This window comes from Periplaneta americana, chromosome 4, assembly GCF_040183065.1.
Source record: "Periplaneta americana isolate PAMFEO1 chromosome 4, P.americana_PAMFEO1_priV1, whole genome shotgun sequence".
Classification (NCBI taxonomy): Eukaryota; Metazoa; Arthropoda; class Insecta; order Blattodea; family Blattidae; genus Periplaneta; species Periplaneta americana.
Window position 1 is genome coordinate 52,065,984 of NC_091120.1, and position 17,784 is coordinate 52,083,767.

Genomic DNA, 17,784 nt, shown 5'->3' on the forward strand with positions numbered 1-17,784 from the left:
TTGTCACGGTAACGTAAGATTTTTTTTTTCTTTTTTTTTTTTTTTTGCATAATATGTAGTTAATGTATCAGAACATCTGAAAGCACCGAGAGAATGATACTCGTATTCAATGCACACACTTTCGTAGTCCTGCTATACTCTCACAACATCAAAACACATTCTCACGCTAGCTTCGTTTACAGAGGATTCTTTCTCTTGTTACAGTAATTCAGCATGACGCAGACAAAAAGAGTTCCGTAACGCCCATTAGTCATGAGAGATATGGACCATTCGAGGAAGCTATAACGAGTATAATGCCACGGGTTTTTCTGTATATATCTTGATTGCTATTCATACGTAATATCTCGTTTGGTAATTAATGTTCGTCCATACTTTAAGACCGTGGAGTCGATTATCAATTAAAAAACTGCCCTCAGAGGAAAATGGTTTTTCTTGTTTCTTATATGAAGGAAATATCATTATGTTGTAAATATTTATACTCAGAATACGTCAGAAATATAAGTTTTCTGTGTTTATAATCCCGCAAAAGTTTTCCCGAAAATACATATTTTGAAAATCACTGATACCGGAAAAGTCAATGTGCGCATGTCGTCTGTTTGTCCGTGTACATACACAGATTTCTTCTAAAGTTCTAAACTAATGGAAGGGACATGTTCAAATTCAGTATCCACGAGTCAATATCTGAAAACGATGGCATTAAATATAATCATCTTAGGAAAAAAAATAACACGTCTTTGTATTAAATCAAACTCACAAAATGACGATGAATTCGAAATCGGCTCAAACGCTATTTTTTTTTCTTATAGCCTATAACACAAAGAAATAAATTAAATGAGCAGCCCAGGCAAATCTTGGTATGAATTAAGGCTGGATCACAATAAACCGGGAACGGAAACGACAAGAACGGAAATATTGTTAAAATAAATGTATTTAAATGTGAGCATTAACAATTAACGAGAAGCTTGTCGGAGCCCGGGAACGGGAACGTGAACGTTAATTGCGAATTTTCACATTTAAATACATATATTTTAACAATGTTTTCGTCCTCATTGTCGTTTCCGTTCCCGGTTTATTGTGAACCAGCCTTTAGTGCAGTCAGCCGGTGTGGGTTTGGGAATGCGCCTAGCTTGAGAGTTAGCGCAATAGATCGTAACAGGTCGCAGTGCTAGGCCACAGTGCACCCTCCCGTAAATTCAATTCAATACATCCTCGATAACAAAAAAAATTGGTTCTGGCATTCTGGCTGCCGTAACGGATTTTCCTGAACTATTGGTTGAATTTTGTTCATATTCATTACACACAAGTAAATTATATAATATAAGAACTTTGTTTTAAAAAAAAAAACTGATACGCCTTCATTCAAAATTTAAAAAAAAAAATGGCGATCTTCTCCAAATCGGTTCTAAACAGGGGTGCTGGAAGGGTCTCGCAAAGGCTCGCGCGAGCCTTTTGTTAAATGTTTATATTTGTTTCGAGCCCTTTGTTAAAACAGCTCGCGAAGAAAACTCACTAAATTAACGCATTTTTTAAATTTAACTATCTATTCTATATTCTGTTAAAGCGTTCGATTGGAAACTAGAGAATTTAGCAGCTTCTGTAATGCTTGTTGGAGACTTTCTATAATAAATGACTTCCGAGATTTCGTGAAGCATAACTTAGGAAAGAACAATACCTATTTGCCATTAACTACTGACAAAAAATAGCTAATTCTTTAGCCATTAGCAGCGCCACTTGTGAAAGAAGCTTACAGTCTCCTACTTGTCCAGTTTAATGACTATTAAAACGATCGACAAGCCTATTTAAGAATGGGACGCGGTCCTGTTTGTGCTATCCTGGTTGAGAAATCATCGCATCGCTACTGGCATTCGAGTGCGTCCCGCAACTGAGCTGAACCCATTGGTCAACGAAATTAAAGTTTTGGAACCTATTTTAAAGGAAAAATAATTTATTATTATTATTATTATTATTATTATTATTATTATTATTATTATTATTATTATTATTGCTGTATTGTAAAGTAACCATTATTTCCATCTTCCTCTGATCCGTGTGTCACTGCTGACCTCCCTTGGCCCACTTTTCTTTTGCGAGCCGCTTCTTCAACTACGGCCCCAGGGTCTAATAGTAATATGCGTTACAAGAGCGGTATGTTGAAGTTTTCATGTTCGAGGAAAAGTCTGAAAACGCGAAACGTAGTTGAGCTTTTTTAATTTCCGAGAATTGAAAGAAAACATACCGCTCGTGTATCGTACATTATTTTGTGCGGAGATCGTTTATTACATACTTGAAAGAGGAATTTCTAATTAGTTGCAATGAAATCTCCATTTTTGTTTCTGTTCAACGACGGCAAATTTGCAAAACAAAAATATCTATCTTCAACATTGTTGCTTTAAAATGTTTTCTGTGTTTACTATACTCCAGCAGGCCGTGATATACGTCTGTCTTTTTTTTTCCCCAGTCTATAAATGCGAACTTAAAACAAACGGCTTCCTTAATGTTACATGGATCACGAATGCAGTAACTTTAGTGGAGTTGTAGAGTTTACTTAATTTTTGCAAATATTTAAAAACAATAATTAACAGTGCAATTTAGGTGAAATTGCAGTGGTAAGTTTCCAATTTATAATTATTACTATATTGAACGTCTCTAAAAATAATATGTTAAAAGCCTAAAGCAGTAAAATCAATATGTCACTTAAGCGGTAAGAGGAGGGAAATTGTTATGTGTATTAGGTTAGGAATACTGAATGTGGAATTTTAGACTTACCGCGGATTGGTTTTGTGCGGAAACCAAGCAAATACGCACGATTTCGCACAAAGTAATTTTTTACGTTACTTCTAACATAAGATGAAGAGGTAAGTGAAATCATATACAGTAACAGTATGCCCTCAAACCCTTGCATTTCGAAAATTAGTTATTATGTGCACAATTATTTAGGCTACTTTTCATTGTGAAATGTATAAGTTCCAAAATCCCTCACGCAACATCAGGTCATTTAGGGCAGATAGTTTCTCTGTTAAAATATTAGTACCTATTTATTGTCGTTAACGTGTTATTTGAATTTTTTTATTCAGCTAAGTTGTTAATTTACGAACATTACTTCTGCTGTTACAAGTTTTTTTTTATAAAAACTCTTTCTTGTGCTCAGGATTCCAGACATGTAAGAAAGTTGGGTATAACCATAATTTTTGTAGAATTTTGGTTCGTTTTCCTTTCATAAGTTAATAACAGTTATTTTTACGTTACAAATGTATTTCATTAATGCTATCACATCTTATAAAATAGACAGACTTAGTATTTATTACCTAAAATAACAATATATATATATATATACATATATACAGTGGCGCCAACTTTTGGAAAACACTGGGTGGGCTCAAACACTTCAATTATGAGTTAAAATAAAGACATTTCATAAATACTAATGATAATAATACCCCAACATGATGAATTATTGGGTGGGCTCGGGTCCCACGAGCCCATATAAGTTGGCGCCACTGTATATATATTTTATGCTCGACCATGCCGAAATGTAGTAATTATACACCTGGTAGTAGCCCTTTAATGCGCCTCATTAAAGTACACCTATTCATTATAGTTCAGTTGTTCAGCCAATGAGAAATCACCATTGTACCATTATAAAACCGCAAGTATCGATTATTCTCGGATATGCAATCGAAAGACAACTAGCGAAACGTCACGGAGGCTGGAAATCCAATACTGTCGCAGATGGTTATGTTCTGTTACTATAATAATTAGCGTTAATTGTAAATAATATTCAAATAAATTCAATTTGTCACCTCGTTTTTCATTTCTAAATCAATTTCCAGGTTATATCAAGATTAATGTTCATGTTATTCTCTAGATTATATCAAGGTCAATGACATTCGTTCCTCGGAAAAAATCAATACTTTCGCGTCTGCGCACATCTCACAATTTAGAAGGTCAGTTCCGCTCCTCACTTAGGTAACCATAACATGAATACTTATGAATAATTTCAAGTTAGAAATATGGTCGAGCATAAAAAGTCGTATGAAACTTGCCTATAATGGTAATTAAGACGCTCGTATGAAAATTACAAAACTAGCTTGAGCTCGTTTCATAAACAAACATACTCGCGTCTTAATTACTACCATTATAGGCTCGTTGCATAATGTACTATTTTTTCAGTGTTAATTATATATAACTTATTTTAGCATGCTAATATTCGACATCATCTCGCTGGTCATTAATTCTGTCATCGTCGCCATCAGCACCACTGTGTCCATCAAAATAACAGAGCGTTATGTTTCGTGAAAGCATCCATTTAAAGCCCTGCTCTGAGCCCCTCAAATCATATTTAATTCTAAAAATGTATCAATGTGGATTTAAGAATTCTATATTTAAAAACAAATTCTTAATAGAGATTACAACAGGATATAGTCGAAGTATTCACCTGAAAGTGTCCGGATGCTCTTAATATATATGTCACAGTTATTACTACGTCTGTAAGAATAGTTAATTCATTACATCACACAAAACCGCGAAACTTTTATTATACAAAGGATAATTGGATAAGAAATGATATAAGTTTACATCCGTCCAAGGTTACACTAATCACCTTCCACGGAATAGCCTGTTGTGTAAACTAATCATAAGGACGTTTTACATAGTCAAAATTGATTATGATTACAGATGTAGATCTACTACAAAAATAAACAACTTTTCAGGAATGCAGTATAATCGGGTATTATATTAAAAATTAAATCTGAATAAAATAACGAGAATTATAAGTAAGAAATTTAAAAAAAAAAATCCATCATTAAATTACTGTCACTGTTTTTCAATGATTAGATCTACTATAATGAACACTACTTGTCTGAAACAATAGGGCGGATATGATTTCGTATAAGTAAATTTTCGGATAATCCAAGAATTCTACAATTCCTGTTCGTATTTATAAACTTTCGAAAAATACAGCAAAATTTCTTTTACAGTTTCACACTTATGCATTTTTCACACTTATTTATTTTTTTCTGAAGTCCCGGCAAAAACTCCTATATTTTCTATGTTAATTTATTTCGATTATACATTTTTCGTTTGTGCGGTTTTACACTTATATGGTAGTATTTCAAACCCCATTTATACGTTCCAAATAAATTTTGCTAGAAAATGTAAGAACGCGAAAATACGGTATGTGTTCATTGTTAAGATGCGACCCACTTCGAATTTCGTGAAAATTCGAAGCTGCCCATGCTTGCTTGTGTCCCTCAATGATGCTGTTATTGCTTTAGAAACAGTAAAACATTTCGTTAACACACCATGATGTGAATGAACAAATTATGAAACAGTTATCACAATTTGAGGGCAGGGCATTCCTTAGGAGCAATCAGTCCAAAGTAACTGTCTTTTTCGTAAAATATTCATATGTTATTAAATGAAAATCACACGGGAAGAGCAAGATAAGTCCAATTCATTATTATTATTATTATTATTATTATTTTTGGATTGAAGTTTGAAATGTAATGTATCAGCCAGCTTTGGATCTAAGCAGCTACGATTTCCTATAAATAATCTGACATTCAAAAATATGGCTTATAAATTTGGATACCGGTACTTTATTATAGACTCAAAGATGGCTTAGCTGTGAAGTTCTAAATTTCTTTCACGAAAATTTTACTAAATTGACTTACCTCGTTCTCCTCATACAATCTTCAAATGCTAATTCAGATGTTATTAAATATATTGTCAGTTATATGTTTTTCTCAATTACGTGTTTTTTTCTTCACAGACCCTCAAAGACGTATTAATTGAAGTTCTATTGTATTTATGACACACAGTCTCTAACTTATGTAAATGGACTGTTCGGTATGTCAAAAACCTGTATATGCTGGATCATACACTATATTAGTGGCACACTCAATAATAAAATATAATTATATTTTGTTTCCCTGATTTGTCAGCTACAGACCACTGAGATCTCATAAATCGTTGTCCTGCAGAGACATTTGCACGTATTGGCTCACATCTGATCTGTGGCGTGCACAGACGTCTCTCCACAAAGAAGAGACTTCTTGGGACAATGAATACCTGGACAGTAAATTTTTCCTGGTGTACTTTCAATCAGGGACACGATCATTGTTTGTGACGTAAATGTACGGTGTGTTACTATCAGCTTTACTCACTTTCCGAAGGAAGCCATAATGCTAAATACCGGTACTTGATTTTCTCATATTTCCATGTTAATGTACATTTACACCAGAGAGAACTGTTCCAATGTCTTACAACTACAGTGAAATTTGAATTATAGTTTTTACCCAAGTTATCATTGTATTATTTATATTAAATGAATAAGAACTTTTATTTGATTTCGTACTAGAAAAGAAGCGGCAGGTGCCCAGTACTTTAAAATTTACTATTCTATATACATCTAAGCCTTTAAATCGATTTTTAGGGGCAAACATTTTTGGCCATACACTCCCTAACCTGATTTCAATTTTAATTCATTCAGTAATAATAATAAAGATTTAGAGAGATTAATAATTAAATGATAAAGAAACGAAAAACTAATATAAAATTTTCAATGTTCAAATATGATATTAAAAAAACAGGTAAGGATTAAAATTAGCATATAGCTCAAAAGAGAGGGGTAAAACGAAACACAAATTCTGTTTAGTTACAATGTTACTATTTCTCTCAAGTTTCATATACCACTAAGTTAGATTCAATTTTCCTTATACTTCAAGGTCAGGATGTCTGCAAGGGAGAAAGTCGCAGCCACACTACATAAGATGATCAGTTGCATGGTAGAATCTGACCTTAACAGCTGCGTTCTGAAACCATCTCATGGAAAAGAAACAAAAAAACAATTTTCTCAAAGCAAAAAAAACATCAAGGTTAAGGTTACAGTATGTCATTACCTGATTAGGGGGTTCATATAGAGAGGAATTCAGTGTCTTCAGTCAGAAAGCAATTGTTCTACACAGGCTTCAGTTGGTACCTACATCAAGCATCAGGTGAGTCTGTGATACATCATCATTACTTAATAGATTCATCACCATCAGTCTAATATATGCTTATCAGTGTCTGTGCTAATTTAGTTCAAATAAGTGAAGAGGAAAACAATTTTGGATACGAGTTTGTGCTGACTGTACGAATTATCAACAAAACATAAAACCTTACATAAAAATTAACACACAACAAAGTTTTTGCGCATTTAAATCAAATTTTGGAATTTTTTATTTCATTTTATTTATTTGTTTATTTATTTGCAGCATGCAATTTATATAATATTTATTTTCATAATATTTAAGAGTTTTAATTTTAATGATTTATGAAAATTACCAGTAATAAAATTTCACCATTCTGAATTGTAATTCTATGAAATTAGGTTACATAACAACCACATTAAAATCGTTTAAATTTGTTTTATTTTAATACTAAGATTTTGTTAAATACAGTATGAAGAAAGTGAATTTTCTCTAATTATATCTTGAAATCCTAAAAAATTTAAATAATATTAAATCCAAAACACTTTAAGTTATTGGGTTATGATATTTCATGGTTTAACAATAATTATCGGTATTTTTAATTTACTATTTCCTACATTGCACATTGTGATAGTAAAAAATTGACACAATACCGGTACTCTATTTAGAATATATTTTTATATTATAATCATGCCAAAGTATAAATATAATTATAAGACCATAAATACTTAGAGAAACTTTTCAAGAAACATTACTACAAATGTTGAATATGTCATGATATTCCTGATCAAATGAAAATTTAAGAAGTTTCAAAATGTGATGGTCTAATATTCTATTTTATCCATATTTATGAGTCATAATATATTAACATTTACCTACATTACAAGAAACTAAATAGCTGTGAGATTGTAAACTGTTTATAAAAGGTTACAGTTTAAGAAAATTATAAAATTTACTTTAACTGAAAGTTTATAAAACTTTTTTATAAATCCAATTTTTCTAAATCTTTTGTGACAGTATGTATTAAACTACTAGATCTGCCACTATATATCAATCAATTCTCGTTACTATGCAAATGAGAAAGTAGAGGAATCTATTCAACCTAAAGACGTGTTGTACCTGGAGACACAACATTTTAATGTTTTATTAGTGCAAAAAAATTAAAATTCAATGTAGTCATAACAATGTTTTAATTATCAGCTATATGTAAACAAAATTTGAGCAGTGAGTGTTTCTAATGTGAGGTTTTAAGTTTTTTTTTTTTTTTATTTTTATATATATTTTGGTACATGTTCTCTAAAATAGTTGCTTTTCGGACTGTTATCAGTCCAAAAAATTGAACTTTAGCAGCCTAGGCCACTAAAGTCGTCATGGCAACCTTTAATATGCCAACATTGTTTCATTATGTTTATCAGACTACGATAAGAATATGAGAATTGACTGACTAAGCCTTTTATACTTAAATTTATATTTATATTTACTTTTACTTTATTTTACTTCATATAATTTAGAGAGCTTTTACTAAAAACTATTGTATGCACCACGTTCCCATACGGTTGTAAATCCTCACTTCCTGACCTCTTATGGTGCCCCCCTCCCCCACCATCTTCGTTTTAATTGTTTTTATCAGGTTGTTACTGTATTTAGTTTCAACATGTTCTTACGAAATATTGATTTTGTTTGAAATTTTCAGTGAGGAGTAGCCCTACTAATAAGAAAACAAAAAGACCTCATTTAAATAAAATAAAGTATATAAATTGTAAAGGTATTATAAATCCTAAAATATTAAATTAGGAAGGAGCAATGTGCTGTACAGAGTAAAACTTTTCAATTATAAACATAAATAAAAAAAAAGATTTGTAGCCAAAACTGTAATAAAAGTTGAAAAGAAACATTAAATAACACCACTATTCTCAAGTTGTCTACCAACATGAATTATCAAACACACACTTACATCATATAGACTCAAATAATCCAACTGGATTAAATAGACGATTATTAAATAACTTGTTATTGTATGTTCATATTGAGGATTTAATCTTAAACGATCATGGTTTATGTTTTTCTAATTTATTTTGTTTAGCTAATAAAGTAAAATCTGATGATTAGATTTACCTTTATCGTGACTGGGAAATTTCTGGTATATCTTCACACGATATTACTGTTAAACTACATGTATCTAAACTAACCAAAGCATTTAGATTCAACAATTTAAAAAAACACACATTCCCCCTTATTTTACAAGAAATTTGCTAGAAGAGAATACTTGACTAAGTTCAGTTTCTATTAGTATTCTTCTTCTCATTTATAATAGTAGGTACTGGTATTATAATTAATACTTCAAAATTAAACCTGATTTTGTTGAAATTTACATTTAAATTGCTTTGTTTCTGGGTACAATTGTCTCAAGATACAAGATGCACCATTCTTTAGGTGTAACTCCCCTTTGCAGCTGAAGACACTTTGCAGATATGTTTAAAAACTGGTGTCAAAGAATGAACCAAGAAAATTGTTAAATTTTACATATAGTAAAATGCTAGTATAAAGAAAATCTAAGGACTTCTGAAATTACTTTGTTGCAGTGAAATTTCGTCATATCGAAATACGTTATTTTTCTATCATCCCCCCTCCAAAAAACCCATTTGTTTATTTATTTACCACTACTTACACTGTAAATTCCACATGCTTTGCATGTAGGTCTGGAAATATTCTTAAATAAATATGACAATTGTCAATTATAAATACGCACGATCTTTACTATAACTTCAATAGAAAACTAAGAAATGTGAACATTTGAATTTCTTCTTTTATGTGGGTAAAGAGAATAAAAAAATTATACACATATCAATCACTTTGCTACACTGCAAAACATCGGTATCATATGAATGGTACATACTCTCCCATTACACATTTTATGCAGTAACCAATAAAAACTATTTTTTTTTATGTAACCTTATGTGAAATTGTGCACAACAAATGTGTACAGTAATAGATATTTCTCTTTTTGCAAAATCACAAGCTTGCTACGATGATAATTGAGTTACGTCAAAATTAATTCAGTGAAAAAATGAACACAAGGTTCTCTATCAACATATTATTATTCCTCTTCAGGATGAGAAACAGTCTTCTGAACCTGACAATGATCGAATTTTTTTTAGTAGGTTATTTTATGACGCTGTATCAACATCTCAGGTTATTTAGCGTCTGAATGATATGAAGGTGATAATGACGGTGAAATGAGTCCGGGGTCCATCACTGAAAGTTACCCAGCATTTGCTCATATTGGGTTGAGGGAAAACCCTGGAAAAAACCTCAACCAGGTAACTTGCCCCCACCGAGAATCGAACCCGGGCCACCTGGTTTTGCGGCCAGACGCACTAGTCGTTACTCCACAGGTGTGGATGGCAATGATTGAACAAGTGTGTTGCACCGTAATCTGAATGGTCACAATGCACTATTTTAACAATTCACCATGGGCATCTCCACTTCTGCTGATTCAGTGAAATGTTATAGGCCTAGTCAATATAATTGTGCAACCACTTACTTCCCCATTCTTTTCATAACGAGGATGTAGAAAAACTCTTTGCTAAGCAACTTGATATCGTTCTTACACTTAAGATGAAAATGCTGACAAGTGTAAACGTTAAAATATAATAAAGAGTCAAATAAACTAGGTATTTAGTCTGTACAGTGTGTACATGACCAGGGTGACCCAATAGACACCACTCGAGTGGAAGGCTCAAGCACTAGGAGGATCTAGCCCGATTTTTAGGTATTTTTACGAAGAGAAAGACATAAAATATTCCAAAACTTTTTTTACATGGAAGAAAAATTCTGTTAAATCACATATTATCGAAATATAGCAGTAAATTATGTTTTCAACAAGTTATAAGAAGTAAGTTACTTATTGAAGGTTTAAGACTAAAGTAGTTTACTTCTCAAGAGCCTGTATAAATGTAATGATTCAGTTAGGCATATTCATAGCCATTATGGAAGTATTGAAAACTATAGATTTTATTTTCATTTCTAAAAAATTATTACAACAAAAGTATGCTTCTAACTGAAAACATTTTCAGACAAAATTTTAGGCCTAAAGATATCCACAAAATTTATTTTGTAAAGTAAATCTAACCCTAGCTATTACACCTGATCGCATATATATCAGATTGGCCATTCCCAAGTTATGAAATGACAACATAAAAAGAGAATAACTACTAGAGCCGCCACTTTGGAAAGGCTTTTTTTTTTTTTTTTGGTAACGACTGCTAGATGGAAGTATAGTTGCAAGCTATTACTCCATGCAATTCCATAAGGGTTATAACGTGACTTCTTTTGCAGTCGCTAGATGTTATAAAGATTGTGAATGAGAGCGAATGAAATTTAATGTAATTCATGTGATGTTATTAACGATTATTTTTCCTTTATTTCTTTATTGTATACATACTATATATCTATAGGTGGGGTATGATGGTAGGGACTGGATAGAGACTAATGGTAGGATTACGTGAGGGTGGCAATGCACCTTCGAGCTTTCTAAAAGCCATTTGTAAGTAAATATTTGTAGAAGTATTTACAATGGAATTACTATGTTTCATCTGAATTGATTTGTTGTAAAGCTTTTATAAATGGATCTATAACAGAAATGACAATATTCATACAAGATAGTCAATCTTCCTAGCAAACTCCACATCACTCATCAATGCTTGATCCATTACTAAGCAAGTGGTGTCAGAATAATTTAACGTACTAATTGACTGTTGTTGCTAAGCAAGTGACGTCAATTGTTGAAATTTTAGTAACGATTTATTCATTTGACCTTCGAGCATAAAGGTTTCACGTTATCATAAACTAACAAAAATATTATTCTATGATATCAGAAGTACTACAATGTTATGAAACACGTAATACATGCAGTAAGAAGGTAGATATCATTGTAGTGTTATTAACAGAAATCATATACTTATAAATAAAATACTAGCATATCAGCCAAAAAAATTAAGGCGAAACTTAATTCTAACGCAAAGGAAAATTTTTTTTTTTTGTTACGTGTTTCCTCACACTGGTGTGGTTCGCCATCGTGCTTGCTAGAGGATATTTTTCTTTATTAAATTAATTATACTTCACATTATAAATATACCAAAACAATGGGAATAATTAACAACATTATGAAACCTTCCCTAGTATAAAGGCATACTAGAATTCGCCTATACAAGACTTTGGCGAGACCTGTACTTTGTTACAGCAGTGAGGCATGGACATTAAGGAAGAAAGACGAAAGCAGAATAACGGCTAATGAAATGCAATTTATTAGATATACAGCGGGATATACGAAATGGGATCACAAACGCAATGAAGATGTAATGGAAGAATTACAACTAGAACCTGTAATTAATCACGTAAAACATTATCAAAACAACTGGATAAATCATCTGCATCGCATGCATAGAGATAGAATCCCAAAAGTCATGCTCCACTATCGTCCAAACGGGAAGAGATCTCTCAGTCGTCCAAAGAAGCGCTGGATTGAAACTTCAACTGTGAGATCGTAACAGGCCATTTGGCCTAATACTTGAAGGGAAGAAGAAGAAGAAGAAGAAGAAGAAGAAGAAGAAGAAGATACTTCACATTATAGGAAAGAAACTTCAAATTTAAGACCTGATATATAATACTTTATTTTGGGCTTCAAATTTGAGATTGTATTTAAATAACCAATTAAGAGTAGAAAGAATACAGTGATCTACTGTAAATAATATATCGTAATGATACGACTCATCTATGAATACACACACGAATTCAGGTCTGAACAGCAACATTCAGTCCCTTAGTCACTGCAGCAGAGTTGCTACACTTCCCAATGACAGGAAATAAGATGTGTTAATATTTTTATTTAATTTGCAAGAAAACAGTCCATTATGTGGAGAAACTGCAAGGGGATAAATCACTCCTTATTAATTTCTCTAATGATAGATGTAAAAATCAGAATCGTACTGATCGAGTAAAACAGTGTGAACATTTAGGCGAAAATTCCTTCTTCTTTTTTTTTTTTCTGAGAAAAGTATTCATTTGGAACCAATAAGTTGTTAGAATTTTTTGTTGTACTCTACGCAAGGAATACGTTGCTACAATCTGCACAGTTACATTTCTCTCACTCTGTATAGTAAAGTTACAATTTACGAAAGCATTCTTGAAATTTATTTCTATTAATAATTATTAATTATAATTACTGATTATAATCAATAATAAATATAGTAATATGCTGATATATCATAAAACTGACTTCGTGACTGTGCATAATTAGTAACATTATTACGATTTATTTTAAAATTAGGTTTATGAGTAAATGAAGTTTTATAAAATAACAGCTAAAATTCATAATACTATGGTATTTCATATAACTACCATACCTTTTGAGAAATCCATGGGAAAAACAATACCAATTTAAAAGAAAATATATATTACTAGTGGTTTCTGCAGCAAATGCTGCAAACTAAGTTCATTAGATGTTCAAATAAAATTTTTTCTCATTTATTTTCAATGAATACCAGACATTTTGAAAGTTATTTGCTTCCATAATAATGAAACATACTCCCTCAGAATGGTTGTTTTATGCCAAATACTTTTTCTTGAACCTATCCACCTTCAGTTTTTGAGTTTCAACGCGAAAACGCAAATGACAACATCAGGACGATTAGTGGATTTTTCATGCTATTTCAGGTCATTGTGGATTGTAGGTGAAAGTTTAAAAAATGTCAGGTTTGTTATGCTTTCGAACAATAGATATAGCATCTTGGTATAGCTGCTGCATTAAGAGCTTGAAATGTAGAGGATAAAATCATTTTATCCTGCTAAGAGATCTTGCTGAAATGATCGGGAGACTACATAATTTTGTAGGCTTCTTATTTTATCAGTAAGTAATACCTTTTGGTCTTTCCTTAGGAACTGTAATTTTTGCGCTCTCTCGAGCCAATACTGAAGAGAATGACGCATATAAATATCTAACCACACTGCCATTAAGTATATGAAAAAGACCCAATCCCACTTGATTAATAACTATAAAAATATTTGATTTTTAATAACAATATTATTATCCTACGTAAGTTTTGTAGTTATACTATAGGAGCCGCCACTCAGTAAATTATATAAATGAAGATATAATTTAAGATATTCTCTACATATACTTACTTACATAACCCCAAAACGTTTCACTTTCATATCATCAATATAGCATTAATATGTATAATGAATGAAAAATAGTCACATCATGACATTAACTATAATAATATTTCATTTATAATGGTAATAATGTCATCAAACCACCTCAAGTTTTGCAGCTGTACTCAGAAAATTACACACCGCAGAATCAGACCTGTAAATTATTTTTAGTAAGTTTTGAAGTTTTTAATAACCAATTGAATTTGAGCTCTAGATATGTCAGCAATCCTGCAGGTCATGGCCTTCGTGTAATAGCCTATTGTTTATTGTAGTGTGTGTTTTGTTTTATACTGAAATGCAATTAATTCTCAAAATTGACGGAAGATGGATTTTGGAAAATAGGAAAATTATGTAGGAAAACTAATGCTTCACTGAAAGTTACTATTTTTCTGAAAATCCTTGAATGCCAAGCTTCAAAATAACGGGTCATTCATTAAAATCCATTCAGGCATTTTCCCGTAATTTCCATTACCAGTTCAAATTATATATATAGATTTTTTAAAATTACTATTACAAAAATTCCTGGTTTTAGGAAACACTGCTTTTATATAATCTAATTTCAGTATTTTTTTTTTTTGTTTCAGATACTGCAGTTAAAAAAGAAAGTATGACTTGGTCAGCAGAAGATTTAAGAAAAGAAGATCTGGAAAGTTTACTAAGTCAGCAATTTGATTTAAGTGTGAAATTTTCCAGCTATAATGTGCAAGCCCTTACCCAACCAGGTGATAACTACAGCAGTACAATGCTCGCTGTTGATGTCATTTTATCAAATAACTCCAAAAAACATCAGAAACTTTCATTAGTGGCAAAGCTCATGCCTCCAACTAAATTCCTTCGCGAAGTAATTAACATTGACGTCACGTTTCGAAAGGAGGTCAACACCTACATGTTAGTGTTCCCAGAATTTTATAATTTACAGAGAGAGAATGGGATACCTGAAAACGAAATTCTTGATGTGTTTCCAAAGCTCTATGGATCTCGCATTAACCGTCTTGGAGACATCCATAAAAAAGCAGATGATTCTGCCATACTTCTATTGGAGAATTTGAAGATTTCAGGTTACACTACTGGTGATCGCAGGAATGGCCTCAATCTGAAACACATTGAATTAGGTGTGTCAAAGCTAGCAAAATTCCACGCGATTTCAGTGGCCCTCAAGGTTCTGAAACCACAAGTCTTCAAAGAAACAGTTCTTAAAGCTTGTGAAAGCTTCCAGATCGCCAGTCAAGTAGACGAAACTGGTTTACCGAAGTGGGTAAACTCAACACTTCGTTATGTCAAAGAAATTCCCGAGTGTGAACCATTTCTGCAAAGAATTGAAAATGCTTTAATACTGTCAGTGCAGAAAACATTACCACCAACAGAACCATTTGCTGCATTCATTCATAATGACCTGTGGGTAAATAACATATTGTTTCAGTATAAGGAAGGAAGGTCTGAGGAGCCATCTGGGATCAAGTTTGTAGACTTTCAATTAACACAGTACTCATCACCTGCAAAGGATCTTATATTTTTTATATACAGCAGCGCAAGTCCAGATGTTATAGAAAGTCACTATGATGATCTGATTCAGCTCTATCATCGAGAGTTCATCAACTTCCTCAAAAAGCTGGGCTGTAAAACTGAAACTTTCTCCTTTGAGAAACTACAAGATGAAATAAGACTCCATGGTTCCTCAGAATTTGCACACATACTAATGATGTTCAAATTTATTTGTGCTGATAAGAGCAAACTCCCAGAGTTGTCCAATGATAATATTGAAGAACTACTTGAAATTAATACAGGGGGCGATGTTTATGCAAAAAGAGTAATACATCTGGTTGAAGATTTCTCTTACAAAGGTTGGTTATGAAAAATACGTGAATGATTGTCACAAACAATAAACTTGTTCAGTTTCAAATCAACATGAAATATTTCTGTACTCAGATAATATTTTATGGAATTGTGAGAGAAAGTCTTTCAGTATTACAAACATTTAGTTCCAACTTTCTGATGGAAATTATGAGTCTTAGTTCCTCTTGATAAAACTTGTACAACAGGACAATTTAACTAATACTCAGTAATTTTATCGTTTCATTTTTTGGTTCTTAGCAATTTTCTCAATAGAATACTCATTTATTTAAGGACACTCATATGTAGATTTGTCGATATAAGCTTTACATTACAGTGCACTCTCATCTGTTAATAAAATTTACATTATAGTCTTACCACCAAATTCTATAAATGTAATATAATATTTGAGTCCTCTAGAATCATAACTCACAATATCCAAAAACTTGTTTTTTGGTAATTATTTTAAATATACCACCTACTATAATTCTAAATACTAACAACTGTGTTTAAGTAAAATTGTTTGTTTTATATAAGTTTATGAATTATTAAAAAAATAAATAATTTTTTTGGATTTCGTGAGTTATGATTCTAGAAGACTAATTTATATTAATTCGCAACTTAACGCTTTTGTATGAATAATTCTGTTCATCAAGTAACACCTAGCATAATAATAATAATAATAATAATAATAATAATAATAATAATAATAATAATAATAATAAACTGTACAAACGACGATGAAGCAATATTTTGTGAATGGTATACATGAAATTACGTACAGTAAATACAAAGTCCGTTTATTTTGCTATGGTGTTGTGCTATTTTTTTTATACAGGACAATAATGTTGTTTTCAAATATTCACAAGAAATACTATAAGAAGTGAAATTAATAGTTACGATATTGTGATGCATATTATAGAATACAAATGTATTATGTTTTATTTATAATTAAATCAAATATGGCTCCAACTTTAAATTAACAATATCTGAAAAATATGTGAACTGCCTTACAATCTTAGGTGAGCTTTAGTGATGATGGTAGTATTATGCAAGATTGTTCAAATAATAATAATAATAATAATAATAATAATAATAATAATAATAATAATAATAATAATAATAATAATAATAGTAAAAGCAGTGATTTAACCAATTAATCGAACTGATTAATTCAACCGATTAAAAATTATCGTGTGGTGAAGGAAACAGAACTGCCTTGTGAAGTCTGTGTAGTACATCATCTTTATAATCATTTTCTCAGGTAAGTTCTTAAACTATGATTGACAGGTCATTAGTGCAGACTGTAAACTGATGATGTTTTCTTGCTTCATAAAGCTAAAAGCAATAACACTGGCAATACAACTACGCACAAATCCCTCCTTAGTAGGCTAGTTTTCTCTTTGAAAACTAAGCTTAGGCGACCACTAGTTTGACGAACTATAGAAAGGATATACCACATATTGTTTTTTATTAGCGGACATGTTGTATTTTGTTAAAATAATCACCAAAAAGTAGCTGGAGTTTGCAATTGGAAGAGGGTTAAAGATCCGAGCAATTGTATTTCTTAGAGTAAAATTGAATACTTCTGTCTCATCCACATGCACTTGTTCATTAGTTGTTTATGAAACTGTCAAAGCTCAGCTTTCGGTGGTCCTAGTTCACTTTCAAAGATTGTGCGTGATTGCTGGTTATTCAGAGGTCAGTGTATTCAGTGTTGTGATTTTGTGAACTTTAGTTACAAATATTATAGCTTATGAACTGTTACATGGAA

The 17,784-nt window shown here is 31.6% G+C and overlaps 1 protein-coding gene and 1 long non-coding RNA gene across 5 annotated transcripts in view; one reads left to right on the plus strand and one right to left on the minus strand.

Annotated features, from left to right (window-relative positions):
- The window catches only part of LOC138697803 (uncharacterized), a 285,016-nt gene that overhangs the window by 133,126 nt on the left and 134,106 nt on the right, over positions 1-17,784 (minus strand). For all 4 annotated transcript variants that reach the window (XR_011331614.1, XR_011331615.1, XR_011331616.1 and 1 more), the window contains one exon: positions 15,116-15,273. This is a non-coding gene — a long non-coding RNA (uncharacterized lncRNA). The remainder of the gene's footprint in view (positions 1-15,115; positions 15,274-17,784) is intronic.
- Positions 6,774-17,420, plus strand: LOC138697802 (uncharacterized). The gene is made up of 2 exons (XM_069823316.1): positions 6,774-6,995; positions 14,765-17,420. The coding sequence occupies exon 2, from the start codon at positions 14,788-14,790 to the stop codon at positions 16,030-16,032; it is 1,245 nt and encodes a 414-aa protein (XP_069679417.1). The 5' UTR covers positions 6,774-6,995; positions 14,765-14,787; the 3' UTR covers positions 16,033-17,420.